Source organism: Spermophilus citellus, assembly GCF_964194105.1.
Source record: "Spermophilus citellus genome assembly, chromosome: 18".
Classification (NCBI taxonomy): domain Eukaryota; kingdom Metazoa; phylum Chordata; class Mammalia; order Rodentia; family Sciuridae; genus Spermophilus; species Spermophilus citellus.
The window spans coordinates 5,645,445-5,660,953 of record NC_138200.1 but is presented as its reverse complement, the minus strand read 5'-3'; the positions used below and the strand labels follow the sequence as shown (position 1 = coordinate 5,660,953).

The following is a 15,509-nucleotide window of genomic DNA, read 5'->3' as shown; positions in this document are numbered from 1 at the left end:
CCTTAACACCAGAGATAGCTTCCTGGAAGGGGTGAGAAAGAGAGACTTGGGGGCCCGGAGGAGGTGGGAAGTGGCCAATCAGGCTCTGGTGTGAGTTAAATGGGAGGGGAGTTGCGGCTGGAGGGAACAGTTGGTGACCTGTCATGCTTTCCTGTGGTTTTGTAACCTTCTATTCTGGGAAAGGAGGGCCCCAACTCCAGGGAGGGTCTCCACCAAAGGAAGGGACTAGGGGGCCAGAACTAGACTCCAGGTCCAGGGCTGAAATTTATACCTGGGGCAGGCAAACGGGGTGGAGAGCTAGCATTCTGAAAGGCCATGGAGAGGAAGACCTGCCCACATCCTCATCTGATAAATGAGAGGCAACTCTGCCCCGTGGTGGGTTCTTCAGCATGGGGGCGGCAGGTGCCTGGGCAGTGGGGACAAACATGTCAGGGCCGGCCTCTGGCCTCTCAGCATCAGGTCCTGGACAACACCTCACCTGGGAGGCGGAAGTGCCACAGCCCAGGGAGAAGGCCCAGGAACACCTTCCTCCTATGAAGTGGGGAATGGCCTGGAAGGGGACATTGGTCATGACAATGAACTGGGCCAGCTGTCCCAGGATGGCCGGAGAATGGAGAGAACAAGAAATGTCCCAGGAGGCTAGCTTCTCTCCTCAATTTGCAGGCCCCATCTCTGCTCAGGTCCCCACCAGTGAGGCAAGTGGGTGCTCCTGAGAACAAGGACAGGCCTGCAGACATGGGTGAAGGTCATCATGAGCAGGAGGGTCACCAGCACAAACATACAGACAGGTCTGTGGCAAGGAGCAGCCAGACAGCTTCAGGAAGTCGGGGCTACTGGTGGGTGGTGAGCACAGAGGCCCTCTGTGACAGTGACCCCATCGTAACCCCAGTTCCAGCTCCAAACTCAACCGCAGCCCCAAACCCAGCCCCTCTAGCTCCTCCCTGCCCACCTGTCACCCTCATCTTCACCTCCAGGTCCAAGCCCACACCCCTGTTTCTCCTTCCCTCAAGTGAGCACCCTGACATTCAGGCCTCCCGCATACACACAGGTGAGTTGCACATGTGAGCATCCCAGGCTGGGCCCAGGCCTGGGCACACACACCTTGAGCCAGTGGGGGCAGGTGGAGGTCAGGAAGAAGAGCACAAAGGCAGGAGAGCCAAATGTGACCTTGAACAGGAGGTTGGTCTGAGGTGGCCAGAGGGGAAACCAGGCTGGTTTTGAAGCTTTTCCTGAGAGTGCACATGAGTTCCTTGCTTGTCCACACTGTCAAACTGCTGGTTTCCTTAGATCTCCACCTGTCTAAGTGCTGCCAGTTTTTCTGAGTCACCCCGGGTCTCTCCAGGCCTTTCCTGCCTCTCCAGGCTTGAGAACTCCTTAGCAGCCCCCAACCATACAGCACACCCACCCAGTGTCATCACTCAGGGGTCTTCTGTGAAGGGTCTGCTCCACCCACCCTGGCCACACAGAGAGCTGCTCTTGGCTCTATTGGTATTGATTCTGTCTTCAGGCCAATGCCCCCTGCCTCAAATCCCAAGGCTCCACCCGCACCCAAGACCCTCCTCCCGCGCCTCACACTTCTACTCTTTTATTTGGTATATCCAAAGTCTCTCTCCTTCCACTACTTTCCATGTTTTTTTCAGACTTCAAGAAGTTATTTCTGTCTTAACAGGAATAAGATCTTATTGATTTAGGGGCCCAAAATTGAGAATACAGCATTGCACAAGGCATGTAGGACCCTGATTGTCCCCGAACCTACATTATATCAGACATTCAATTGAAGAAGTGAATGCCTGCACCTGGGTAGAGAATTGGCACCATTCAAATCGTGTCTTCACAAAACTGCATCTGAACCCTGTGCAGAGCAGATTCCGCAGGGGTCGGGGAGGGGAGACCAGGCCAGGAGGCTGCCTAGGAGGCTGTGGCAATGTCAGGTAGGGGATGATTAAGGCTTGGACCAGGTGGTAACTGTGGATGGACAAGAAGGAGCCAAAATGCAGATACATTTTTAAAGGTAGAGTCAACATAATAATGCTGATCTATGAGCAAATATGCTCATAGATTAGATGTTGGATGTGACAGAAAGAAGGGACTGAGAGCTGGGCATGGTGGCTCCCACCTGTAATCCCAGTGGCTTGGGAGGCTTGAGGCAGGAAGATCTCAAGTTTGAGGCTAGCCTCAGCAACTTAGTGAGACCCTGTCTCAAAATAAAAAGAGAAAAGGCTGGGGATGTGCTTAGTGGTTAAATATCCCTGCGTCCAATCCCTGGGAAGGAAAGAAAAAAGAAGGAAGGAAGGAAGGAAGGAAGGAAGGAAGGAAGGAAGGAAGGAAAGAAGGAAGGAAGGAAGGAAGGAAGGGAGGGAGGGAGGGAGGGAGGGAGGGGAGGACTGATGATCTGCAACGTTCTTGTCTTGAGCAACTATGTAAAAATGGAGTTGTCATTTTCTAAGAAGGGGAGAGCATGAGAGGAGCACTTGTGGGGGATGGAGAGAGAGAGAGAGGGAGGAACTTATTTTTAGACCTGTGACATTTGAGATGTCTCTTCTTTTCAAGAGGAAATGTTGAGTCAGTAGCTGGAGATCTGATTCTGGAGTTATAATTATATCATTATTATTGCCCGATAAGCCCTTATAAATACGATTACTGGAATAAGCCTCAGTAAATACTTGTACCTACATAGGCCCCAATACATTATTATTACAGAAGGCCTCAACTGCCATTATTATCAGAGGAAGCCTCTATAAATACAGTATTGTTTTTTGAGGAGGCTCCAATAAATAATATGTTAGGGAATAAGCTCCTATTCACATAACATTTATTCGCATAGGCTGTGATAAAAATGCTTATTATTAGAATCCACCTCACTAACTAGTCTCCTGTGGTTGGCATCTGTTTACTAAATGAACTAATGAGTGGGTGAATGAAGAGAAGTCAGCTTCATCAACGGTGCAAGCTCCGAGTGTGGTGTTTCTAGCTGGAGGAGCGCCTGCTAGGGCGGGAGAGGAGACTGGAGGAGCCCACAGGGACTGGGGGTGGCTTGCGACCACGTGCTGTATCTCTGTCCTCAAACTTACAGAAATGTAGAGGGCCGGGCCTCCCCTACCTCACACCCACCTACCACACTCACCTCTGCTTCTTTTCACCTCCAAAGATTCACACTGCGGTAGTTTCACGTCAGTTTTATTAGACCCCAAAATGTCACTCTAAAGGATATTGTTTCTCTAACAACGGCCGGCAGGTTGGGGATTGGGTCACCTCCACTCCCCGCCGCCAGGCCCTGTTCTTCTTGCTTCCCCTCAGGACACGGGAGTCAGAGGCCCCTTCCCAGAGTCTGGGACTGAGCCCCACATCCCCCCAGGAACCAGGATTTCAGGCCTCCAGACCCTCCTCCTCTCCAGTGACCTCACTGTAACTGGGCTGACGTTGGGCTCAGCGGGGTGTGGACAGGCGCCGGCACTCATGCATGCGGTAGGCACACATGTAGAAAATCCCTGCGGGAAGGGATCCCAGTGGACCTGCAGACCCCTCCCAAGCCCTCACACTCCTTCCCTCCATCCCTGGGTGGCCACAGGCCCCAGGCCCCTCAGGCCTGGAGCCTGCCTGCAGATCAGGACTGTGGGGTGCATGGGGAACACCCCAGCATCTCGCCCCCACCCCGAGTGCCCACCCTATCCCGGACATCGACCTTCCCACCCTGGTACCTGCGAAGAAGGTCATGAGCAGGGCTACCCAGCCCAGGATGTAAGACCAGGAAAAGCGCCAGTCCCCGAAGCGGCGGCCTAGGAAGCTGACAGTGACTCCCGTGTAAATGGCCAAGGCCAACAGCACGAAGAGGGCTGGGGAGAGAGGATGGTGAGGACGGCCCAGGGGGGCTGGGTGTGGGGTGGGCAGGGGGCTGCCGCCGGGGGAGGGGCAGAGGTCAGGGAAGGTAGGATGGGGGTAGGGAGAAGGGTATGCGTGGGTTGGGGGGGCTGGGGAACTGGGGCAGGGGGGCAGTGTACACGCAGGAGGGAGAGCCCCTGAGTAACAGGACTCTCTTTGTCATTCCTGGGCCACAGCTGAGTTCAAATCCCTGACTCAGGAAGCCGGTCACCAGGAAAGCGCGGGGGCTGGAGCTCTGAGCCCCTTGATGTCAACACAACCCCTTGGGGAGCAGCGGGGCTGGAGGTCAGGCTCCACTCATGACCAGTTGTTCTGTCAAGCAAGCCTGTGTAACGACACTGACTAAAACCCACCAGTCTGCCTGCACATCAGGACTGTGGGGTGCGTGGGGAACCTGTCTGATCCTGCTGTAAGCAGAGCACTTTCCTGAGTTCTACGAGTTGCCCCAATATGGGTGTGTGTGTGTGTGTGTGTGTGTGTGTGTGTGTGTGTGTGTATTGGTCCTAGAGGTTGAACCCAGGGGTGCTCCACCACTGAGCTATATCCCCAGCTCCCCACCCACCTTTTTAATTTTTATTTTAAGACAGGGTCTGGCTAAGTGGCACTGAGGCTGGCCTTGAACTTGTGATCCTCCTGCCTCAGCCTCCCCAGGCACTGGGATTACAGGGGTGTGCTGCTCTTCTCTCCAATACATTTCAGGAACCCTTGGATTTGTAGTCAGCTGGTCATAAGTACGGTTGGCCTGGAAGCTGTGACCAGCAGCTGTGACCCTAACCTGTGGAGTCTGACGCTAACTCTGGGTGGTTAGGCCAGAAGTAAAGTGCACCACGGGGCGTCAGATGCGACTGGAATCAGAACTGCTGGTTCTCAGTGGAGGGGGGGCGGTTGAGAAGTTGGTTTGGGGAGTGGGTTGCGATTAGGGGGCAGAGCTGGGAATGAGGGGGAGCTGGGAGTTAAAACAGGAGGGGAAGGGGCGGGCTCACTCACTGGAGGCAAAAAACATGATGCCCGCGGAGAAGGGCCGCGACAGGCGGGTAAAGGCAGACTGCTGCGCAAAGGCCAGGATGCCCATGACGATGCCCGAGGTGGCGCACAGAGCGGACAGGATCATGAAGGCCCGGGTGGCATTCCAGTAGGCTGTGGGAACACCCAGGTCACTCCCAGGCTGCTCTAGCAGGGACTCTGCTTCCCTGAGACCTGATGTCTCGCCCTCTCCGTGACCCCAGCCAGCTTTTCCCTGGGCTTCTCGGCAGATGCCTTCCTTTCCACCTGGCAAGCTCCTACTCATCCTCCTGTCTCTCAAGACCTCCTCTGAGAAGGTCCTTCACCCCCCGGGCATCACGCTCACCCGCTGTTCAGGGTCCTGATTTCTCCCTGAGGATAGGGACTGTTGGTTCTTGCCGTGAACAACCTCAGCCCAGGTTTGGTTTGCACACGGGTCTGGAGACATGTTCAGATTCTCCGCGCCCTCCTGCTCGGGGCTCGCTCTGCGCTCTCTCGATGCCCTCTTCCATTTCCTCAGGCCCCTCGCTCATCTCCAAAGTCCTGTTCATTTACTTTTACCTTGTCCACAATGCCTGTCTGTTCCCACCAAATTTTCAGCTCTGTGAAGACAGGGCCTTGCTACCAGGGCCCTAGCACAGTCTCCCACTCCTTATCTTCAACCAGCAACTGGGTTAGGCACCCAGGAAGCAAGTCAAGGGCTCCTGCTCTTAAATTGGGGGAGCAAATTACAGCTGATTCAAGTCAAGTCAGCTGTTTTGACAAATACCCAAGAATCCATGCAGGTGGCTGTCCCTGGTTTTGTGGCCCCAAGGATGTCAAAGGAACTGGAGACCTGCACTAAACCTGGCAGGGATGAGCTGAGGAGGCAACTCAGAGCAGCCCGTCACAGAGGGCCCAGGCTGAAGTGGGAGGGATGGAAAGGGTCACCATGGGTCAGCCACAAGGGAAAAGCATGTGTGGTGTCAGGCAGATGACAAACCCTCCCACTGTTCCCCACCTCAGCATGTCCCCCAGCAGTGGGTATTGTGCTGCCCCTCTCTCAAGGCTGACTCAGCAAGGGGGTCTGCGAAATCTCCCTGGCACAGAGGAGAATTCGGTAAGGATGCGCCCCTCAGAGGATGTTTGACTATTCACAGTCAAATCTCTCTATTCACACACACCCTTGACCTGCCCTCCTGGCGGTGCTGGGAGACAGCAGGGCTTAACCCACACAAAGTGTTAAGAATAGCACGTAGGACACAGTAAGCACTCAATAAATGCAGGCTGCTACTATTACTACTATTAGTACTATTAGTAACTATAGTATTAAATAACATTAACTATTATGTAATGTATTACACATTACATACTATTAATTTATATTATATACTACAAATCTATCCAATGTAATGTGTTATTAAAATAATTTGTATGCATAAGACACACTATATAATTTATGGATATGATAGACTATTATTCTATGTAATATACTATACATCTGTATGTGCATCTCTCTGTATATCTGTGTGCAAGGTGGCCTGGCATGCAGTAAGTAATAAAGTACATCATCCAGTATTCAGCACCTGTACAGCTCCTCTGCCTCCCAGGTCCTAACATGATTATTGGTCCATAGCAGATATTTATTTGTATATTATTATTATTATTATTATTACTACCAAGGATTGCATGTAGGGGTGCATAACCACTGAGCTACAATCCCCAGCCCCTTTTCATTTTTAGACAGGGTCTTGCTAATCTTCTGAGGCTGCCTTTGAACTTGCAATCCTCCTGCCTTGGCCTCCCGAGCCTCTGGGATGACAGGACTGCATCACCACTAAACCCACTTGTAGCAGATATTTATAAAATGTTGTTCAGACAACCCCAGCTCCAGCTGCTGTGCCTGACACCTCTTTGTTTCAGGAAATGCCACCTCCTAGCCTAACCTCCACACTAATACATCCTGCCCCTGCAGCTAGGAAAACAATCCTGAAATCCTGATTCTGCCCCTCCATGCCCAGTGGCTGTGGGCCTGTGGTCCCTTTTCCTTAAAGCCCGAGGATCTCCCTCCGGAACACCCCGCGACGGGGCTCTGTCCCAGGGCTCACCAATGCTCTCCGTCTGCAGGTAGCACTTGTGGCCCAGGCAGTACCGCCACAGGCCTTGGTGAGCGAAGGACCCTGACAGCCGGTACTGCATCCAGTGGTCTGTTGCCGTGGCCACCACCAGGAGGATGGTCCCCACCCATGCACAGAAGAGGCCGCCACCCATGAAGCTGTACATGGTGATCTGCAGGGAAGGGGAGAGAGGGGACTGGGAGCTGAGCACCTGGGTGCTGGTGGAGGAAGGGACTTGGGGAGGAGGGGAGGCCTGGGACCCCTGAGTCCTTGTGGGGAGGAAGCTGGAGTATGGACTCCTGGTTCAGTGAGAGAAGCAGGCTAGAGGCCTGGATTCCTGGATCCCAGGGGAGGAGGGGGCTGGGGCTGGGACACCAGGTCCCTGGACAAGGTGGGGGCGGGGAGCCCAGACCTCAGGTCCTGGGGGAGGGGGCTGCAGGTCTCATGCCTGATGCCTACCTGAGTGGCAGAGCCTGCTCTGAGCCCTTCTTCTGCCACAGCCCCTCTGTGCAGACTGAGCCGAGCCAGGTCGCCGGTCTCTCTGCCCCGTGTGTCCCCCAAATCCCTTAAGCCTCCCTACACAATGGCTCCATGGCCCAGCAGCTTCCAGCAGGCAGAAGTGCAGAGGTGGCAGAGGCCTCAAATGGAATTCGCTGAAGCAGGGATCCAGGTGGCTCCTGCCCCAGCTCCTGGCCCCACTGGCCTCTCTCTGTGACCCTCCCTGGACCCTCCTCCTCTCACAGCACCCACTGGGCTAGCCTAAGCTGCGTGCACACACAACACACCAAGACAAAGTGCAGCCTTCCATTTATTGTTCAAGCAGGGCACCCTGAGCAGCAGGGGACAGTACTGGGGTACAGCTGTTTGTAGATGGAGCTGAACATGGGGGGGGGGCTGAGGCACACAGGGAATGGGGCTGGGAAGGAAGGCCGAGACTGGGCTGGGGCTGGGGATAGGGGAAGGAGCCAGTGGGTTTGGGGACAGGCATGGAGGTGTGGAGAGGCAGGGGGGAAGGGCTGAGTGATCTGGAGTGGCCTGGGAATGCCCCTGGAGGAGCCCTAGGTGCTGATGGGCTCAGGAGTGTAGCTGCAGTTGGGGATGGTGCAGGGGATGGGACTGAGGCCATGCAGCAGGCAGGCGTGGGTGTGGACATGGATGCAAGGTCCTGGTTCAGGGCTTTCCTGACTTGGGATCCTAAGACAGGTCCCAGCTTCACCACGTGAAGGGGGTGGGGTGGGATTAACAGGAGGCTAAGGGCTAAGGTCACTCTGGGCTCCAGGAAAAAATAAACTGGGTGATGAAGTGCTGGACCCTCCTCTGGGTCCTAATATTCTGTCTCCCAGTCCTCAGCAGCAGGTGTGGGGTCCAGGAGTGGCTCCCTCTTCCCATCCTGGGCCAGCAGGGTGGGTGGTGATGGAGGTGTCACCGGTGGGGTCTTGGGGCCAGCCCAAGGGACCCCTGCCCTGTCCCTCTCTGGTTGCTCAGCTCTCCCAGGGCCTCGTCTTGACTGGCCCTGGCCCCGGCTGGGCCTTCGGGGAACATCCCACCCTCCACGCCCCCTGAACGGCCTCTTGGCCACTCCTGGCTGGGTGTGGCACGCCTGTGGGGAGCAGCAGCAGGAGGGGAAGGACTGCTGGAGGCTGTAGGCCCCCATCAGGGCACTGTGCAGGAGGTAGGAGAGGGCATCCAAGCGGATGGGAACAGTAACAGAGGCCAGGTGCTCAGGGAGTCCCAGGTGGGCTGGTTGTGGGGTGCCCACAAGCGAGGGTGGCAGGGCTGGGATGGACACAGGGGACCAGCCCTCAGCTCCAGGTGTCAGGAGGGGCAGGCTGTTCCTAGGATGACAAGAAGACCGGTCAGTGGGTCTCACCTCTCTGAACTCCTCCTCCTGTCGCTGCAGGGCAGCCTCTGCACCTCCATCAGCAGTCCCCCTCTGACTTTCTCACACCCTCACTCCAGTTCCTTCTCTTTGTTTCCCCCCCCCCCCTTTCCTGCAGAGTGGGCCCAGCTGTGCCATTAATACTCATTTCTGACTCGCAGCTGCCTCCCTTGTGGTGCATCTTGGGCAAATCATTTCTCATTGGAACCCACATTTTTCATATCAAAACACAGCTTTGGAGGCTGGGGTGTAGCTCAGAGATAGAGCACTTACTTGCCTAGCATGCCACACTCCCTGAGTTCAATACCCAGCACTGAAGGGGTGGAAAAAGATAACCCTGGCGGCATCAAAGGAGAGTGTTTAAGGGCTGAGTCTGGTGCATGCTCAGGAAACTTGTCACTTACTTTTTTCTCAGCCCTATGGCTGCCCCAGCACCTTCAAGTCTCCTGGTTCCTTCTCGGAAATTTCTTGGACGAATATATCTTTCTAGCCCTCTCCCCATTTCTAAGTTTCTGGCTCGATATCGTCACCAAAATCCCCTAAGACTCTGTTTCCATGTGATGAGAGCCTGATCCCCGCCCCCAACGTCCCACCAGACACTCTCGGGTTCTGTTCAGCCCCCACCCCCTCCCACTTTCTCTGACCCCTCTTCTCTCTGGGCCTCTATCTCTTTCTTGGGGGTCTTTGTCTCTTACCCTTCGGATCCAGCTGGTCCGTTCTTTACTTGTTCCATCTTCACGGGAGTCTCTTCCATCAACTTCGCGTGGATCCTTCCAGGGCTTGGGACGGAGGGGCGGGGCCTGGGAAGAAAGAGGGCGGGGCTCTGGCCAAGTGCGCAGAGCTGGGGCTCAAGGGGCGCAGAGCCGTGCAGCCCTGGCATCACGTTTTGACCTAGCCCCTTCCTCCCTCAGACCCAGAGGACAAGGGGTCCTTCCACCTTCTCTCTGCCTCTTTCTACAAGTGGCCTCAGGACAATCCTTCAGGACTACCTGGACATTATAGTCAGGGAAAACTGGACATTTAGACACTTCCTGGGCAAAGGGGAAGCTAGATGGTGGGAATCTCAGCCGCCCCAGGGTCTGGATTCCATTCTGTGCGGCCTGACTTGGTGACTTTAGGGTCTTCCTCTTCTCTTTGCCTCAGTCCGAGAACTGAGACCTAATGTTTGCCTGAGAACTGGGGCTAATGTTACACCCAGGTTCTTGTGAAGCTTTCGTGATATCCCGTGATACCACGTGTGCAAAGCCTTAACACAAAGTCTGAACAGATGTCAGTCTGGAACCCATGCGTTGGCTTGTTGCTTGTCCCGGTAGTGTTTTATTGAGAAGTAATCGTCCTTCTCCTCTCCTTGAATTTAAGAAATACTTATTCAGTTCCTGCTGTGTGCTGGGCTCCAGGCTGGGAGCTGGGGACAAAAGAGCTGTGGCCACTACTCAAGAAATTGCATGCTTGTGAGGGAGCAGGACAAGACATAAATAGTTCATTTTCTGTAGGACTCATTACCTGAAGATGTGAAATCAGGGCAAGGGATGTTTAGATAAGGTCCTTAGGCAATGTTATGGTGGGAAGGCACCAGAAGACCTGGAGATTGGAAGGAACAGCCGTGCAGAGCTCTGGGGGTAGAGCAAGGATAGCGCGTGCAGGATTGGAAAGGAATGAGCTAAAAGAAATGATAATTTTAAAAATAAACGTTTGATTTTGGAAAACTTTTATATTTACAGAAAAGTTACAAAGATAATGTGGAATGCCCCTATAATCCTCACCCAGCTTCTAATGTTATCATCTCTCATTGGCATGGTACATTTATCCCAACTAAGAAACAGACATGACATTAAGTGAACTCAACATTTCAGATCTCACCAGTTTTTACATCTGTGATCTGCTGCCCTTTCTCAGTCTTAGTTTTCGCAACCTCAACAATTTTGTATTGAGTCAGTCATTTTATAAAATGACTTTTTTTGTATGTCTTAGTCTTTATTTTTGATAACTAAAATTATCTTTACACATTTTCCCACTTTTATTGGTGCATCATAGTTGTACATACGAGCGGAATTTGTTGTTACATATTTGTACATGCACACATACAACCCTTAACCTTCTGAGTTTTATTTTAACATGATGGATTCTAGTTTCTTCCATTTTCTTGCAAATGCCATAATTTTATTTTTCTTTATGGCTGAATAAAACTCTATTGAATGTATATGCCACATTTTTTTAATCCACTCATCCATCAATGGACACCTAAGCTGGTTCCATGGTTTTGCTACTGTGAATTGTGCTGCTATAAACATGGGTATGCATGTATCACAGTAGTAAGATGACTTCAGTTCTTTAGGATAAATACCACGGAGTGGTATAGCTTGGTCATATGGTGGTTCCAAGCCTAATCTTTTGAGGAACTACCATACTGATTTCCATAGTGGTTGTACTAATGTACAATCCCACCAAAAATGTAATTGTGTTCCTTTTTCTCCACATCCTCTCCACATTTATTATTTGTATTCTTGATGACTGCCCTTCTGACTAGTGTGAGATGAAATCTCAGTATAGTTTTGATTTGCATTTCCCTAATTGCTAGTGATATTGAACATTTTTCATATATTTGTTTGCCATTTGTATTTCTTTCTTTGAGAAGTGTCTAATTCAGTTGCCCATTTATTAATTGGGTTATCTGACTTTTTGGAGTCAAGTTTTTTGAGTTCTTTATATATTCTAGATATTAATCCTCTGTCACTAGAAACTAGCAAAGATTTTCTCCCATTCTGTAGATTATTTCTTCACATTCCAAATTGTTTCCTTTGCTGTGCAGAATTTTAAAAATTTGATACCATTTCCTGAGCTTTAGGGGTCCTACTGAGAAAGCCATTGCCTGTGCCCATATGGTGGAGTGTTCAACTTCCATTTTCTTCTAGCATTTATATAGTTTCTGGTCTAATTCCTAGGACTTTGACCCATTGAGTTGATTTTTGTGCAGAGTGAGAAATAAGGGTTTAATTTCATTCTTCTACAACCAGTTGTCCCAGCACTGTTTAAAAAGCTTTTTAAAATTTTGTTTTAGTTTTATTTTTTAGTTGTTGATAGACAACTATTTTATTCATTTATATGCGGTGCTGAGAATCAAACTCAGTGCTTCACACATGCCAGGCAAGTGCACTACTGCTGAGCCTGAACCTCAGCCCTTAAAAAGCTGTCTTTTTTCCAATGTCTGTTTTTGACATATTTTTAAAAATATATGTATTTTTCAGTTGTAGATGGACACACTACCTTTAGTTTATTCATTTTTATGAGCTGCTGAGGATCAAACCCAGTACCTCACACTTGCAAGGTAAGTGCTCCACGACTGAGCCACAACCCCAACCCATGTTTTTGACATGTTTGTTGAGCATCACATGACTGAAGATATGTAGGTTTGTCTCTGTCTTCTATTTTGTATCATTGGTCTATGTGTCTGTTAGATAGATATGTCTTCATGAATACCACAAACTCAATCCTTATTTCCAGATAACCAAACTGTACCTCAGAGAGGTAAAGTAACCTGCCCAAAGTTACCTATGTGGCACAGCTGGGATTTGAACTCAGAAACCTGGACCTAAAGTCTGTGCTTTCAATGGAGAAACAAGATGCATCCAGATCATATAGAATCTTGTAGGCAGCAATGAAAAAATTTGGTTTTTTTCCTTTTTCTTCTTTTTGTGATGCTAAGGATTGAACCCAGGGTCTTCATGCATGCTAGACAAGTGCTATACCACTGAGTTACATCCCCAGCCTCTGTATTTTTTTAAATTGTAAGAATATTGAAAAACTGAATAGTTGTAAGCAGAGGTATGATATAATTTGGTTGCTTTTTTTTTTTTTTTTTTTTTTTTTTGGTTGTTGAGTACTGGGGATTGAACCCAGAGACACTACTACTGAGCCATATCCCCAGCCCTAGCCTTTTTTATTCTGCGACGAGGACAGGATAAGTTGCCCAGGCTGGCCTCAAACTCCTGATTCTCTTGCCACAGCCTTCTGAGTCACTGAGATTACGTTTGTGAGCACCTGCACCAGACATGTTTTACGAGCACTTTTCCTGAAGTTTGGAGAACAGACTTGGTGGAAAGCAAAAGTGAGATCAGAAAGTCTAGGGAAGACACTGCTCTTCTCTAGGAGAGACGTGGTGGTAGTTCCTAGGAGGGTGAGGGTGCTGGAGATCTGGAGATGCGAATGGACTTGAGGTGTATTTGAAGGAAGGGATATTAGGACTTGCTGCTGGACTGCTGGGGTGGGTAAGGATAATCAAAGATAATTAAGTTTTCATCCTGGCCCCTTTTAATATGAATTTTTAAAGCAAAAAGTGCACAACATCCCATTTTAAGGATGAGAAGTTCCAGATGACACCAAGCGGCTGGAGTAGAAGGATTTTTATCAAGAGGCTTGACTTCCTTTCTCCTGGAAACTGATGAAAACCGGATCTCCAGATTTCAAATTTGGGTTTTATCCATTTCAATACCTCATTTGCCAAAGAGGCATCTTATTTCTATACAAGGCTCAGAAATAGGGGTTGAATCTCCGCTCAGGTACTTCAAGTGTGTGACCTCAAGCAAGCTGTTCAAGCTCAGTCAGTAGTGGCAGTGCTATTTATTGCTCCTCCAATTCATGTCATCCCGGGCGACTCCACTGGGAACCAGAGGTCCATTTTTGCTTACCCGGTACCTGGCCCTTTAAAGTCCGCTTGTCTGGCTAGGAGAGCGGAGGCGGGACCTCGCGCCACTTGAGGAAATGTCGGTAAAAGGCAGCTTCCGAAAAAGACTGGCAAGTTCGGAAAGCCGACAGACCGACTCCAGCGGTTGGGTAGAGCGGGCTGTGGATTTGCCAGGAAATGCAGCAGCGCTGGTCTTTCAGCCCCGCCCGTCCCTGGTTACGTGCGCAGCACTAGCCACGCCCTCATCTCTGATTGGCAGGAAAGCTCCGTCACTCAACTCCCCTCGCCCCGCCGTCCTGGGCGGAGTCGCTTCCAAGTCCCGGCCCCGGGCCCAGAGGCGCGGCCGGCACCCTCGCCCTGGTTGGTCTGCCTTTCTGATCGGCAGCCCCGCCCCGCCCTCTGATTGGCTAGCTTCTTTCCGCGCCTTGGGGAAGCACGTTGACTTAGGCCTTGGTCTGCGGTGGCTCTGGGCGCGCCCGGCGGCTTCCTGAGGAGCCAGCCCGGCCCGGAAACTGCTAGCAAACGCGTGAGGGAGATGAGTCGCCGGGGAGGCCCCTGGCCGAGTCCACCTGTTGGGATCAACTCATTTCTCTCACTGCCCTTTCACCGGCCTTAGACCCTCAAACTTCCGAGACTCGATCTCCAGGCCCTCTCCGTCTTGGGGGTCCTCTGCCACTGTACCCTTTCATCCTGTCCCTCCCCTCCGTCCCGGGGCCTGGCCTCTCTTCCCTAGAATTCCCCACGTTCTAGAGGCTCTCACCTCGCAGCCCCCCTCCCGGCTCCGGCAAGATGCAGGGGTCACCTTCGGACTTTGTCCCCCCTCCTCCCCGCTCTGTCTAGTCCCAGCCGCCTCCGAGCACCTGGGAATCGCGCAGACCACGAGGAGGAGTGGTGGTCAGCTTCTGTTGTCTTGGTCATAGCAAAAGTACCATCAGCGGAGTGCTTTGTAAGCAGAAGTGTGTTTCCCACGGTTCTGGAGGCTCAGAAATCCACGACCCAGGCGATGGTGGATTCCACGTCTGGGGAAGGTTTGTTGCCTGGTGCCTTCGCCTTCTCTAGCAGAGGCTTAGGCAGTTCTCTGGGGCCTCTTTTATAGATGTCCCAATCTCATTCCTGCGGGGAGCTTTCCTGACTAATCACCTCCCAACACAAGTACATCATTTGAAGAGCCCCCCCCCCCCATGTACATGCTTTCCTGTCAAGATGTTGAGCATTGCTGTCACCAGGAAGTCCCCTCTCCCCAGTCATTTCCTGCCAACCCCCCTCACAGGCAACCATGTTCTGTTGTGATTTTTTTTTTTTTCATTATAAATTATCTCTCTCCCTCTCTCTTTTGATACTGGAAATTCCACTAAGGGCTTTGCCAGTGCTAGGCAAGCACTCTAGTCCTGAGCTTTATCCCCAGCCCTTTTAATTTTTTTTTTTACTTTGAGACAGGGTCTTGCTAAGTTGCCCAGGCTGGCCTTAAACTTCTAATCCTTTCATCCCGTCTCCCAAATCTCTGGTATTATGGGAGTGCACCATGATGTCTGGCACCATAAATTCATTTTGACTAGGCCAATATTTGAACTGGGTCTTGTAGGATGTAGGAATTTCCAAGGCAGACAAAGGTCATTCCAGGCACAAGAAATAATATGTGCAAATTCAGGAAATTAAAAATATTATATGTCTGGGATTGGGGTGTAGCTCAGTGGCAGAGCTCTTGCCTAGCATGCATGAGGCCCTGGGTCTGGTCCCCAGCACTGCAAAGAAAAAGAAAGCAAGAAGAAATGATATGTCTGAAGGTTCATCAGAGGAGTGATGGAAACATAGACCAAAAGGTAGATAGGACCAGCTTATGCAGGGTCTCCATTATTGGGGTTAAGCGGGGCTTCAACTGTGTTTTGTTAGGCAGTGGGGAGCCTGTAGAAAATTTTAAGCAGAGGGACAATCACAATTGGTTAGCTATTTAGAAAAATATCTGTATGTCAGT

General features: G+C 51.2%; 2 protein-coding genes across 2 annotated transcripts; both read right to left on the bottom strand.

The window, feature by feature from the left end:
• Positions 1–3,426: 3,426 nt before the first annotated feature.
• LIM2 (lens intrinsic membrane protein 2) lies at positions 3,427–7,143 on the bottom strand (the record flags this gene model as incomplete). The annotated part of the gene is made up of 4 exons (XM_081275849.1): positions 3,427–3,488; positions 3,699–3,833; positions 4,867–5,016; positions 6,969–7,143. The coding sequence occupies 4 exons, from the start codon at positions 7,141–7,143 to the stop codon at positions 3,427–3,429; spliced, it is 522 nt and encodes a 173-aa protein (XP_081131975.1).
• A 1,097-nt stretch (positions 7,144–8,240) lies between these two features.
• Positions 8,241–9,652, bottom strand: LOC308638412 (piRNA-mediated silencing protein C19orf84). The gene is made up of 2 exons (XM_081275852.1): positions 9,552–9,652; positions 8,241–8,812 (listed from the first exon to the last, which is right to left on the bottom strand). The coding sequence occupies exons 1-2, from the start codon at positions 9,608–9,610 to the stop codon at positions 8,302–8,304; spliced, it is 570 nt and encodes a 189-aa protein (XP_081131978.1). The 5' UTR covers positions 9,611–9,652; the 3' UTR covers positions 8,241–8,301.
• Positions 9,653–15,509: the final 5,857 nt, after the last annotated feature.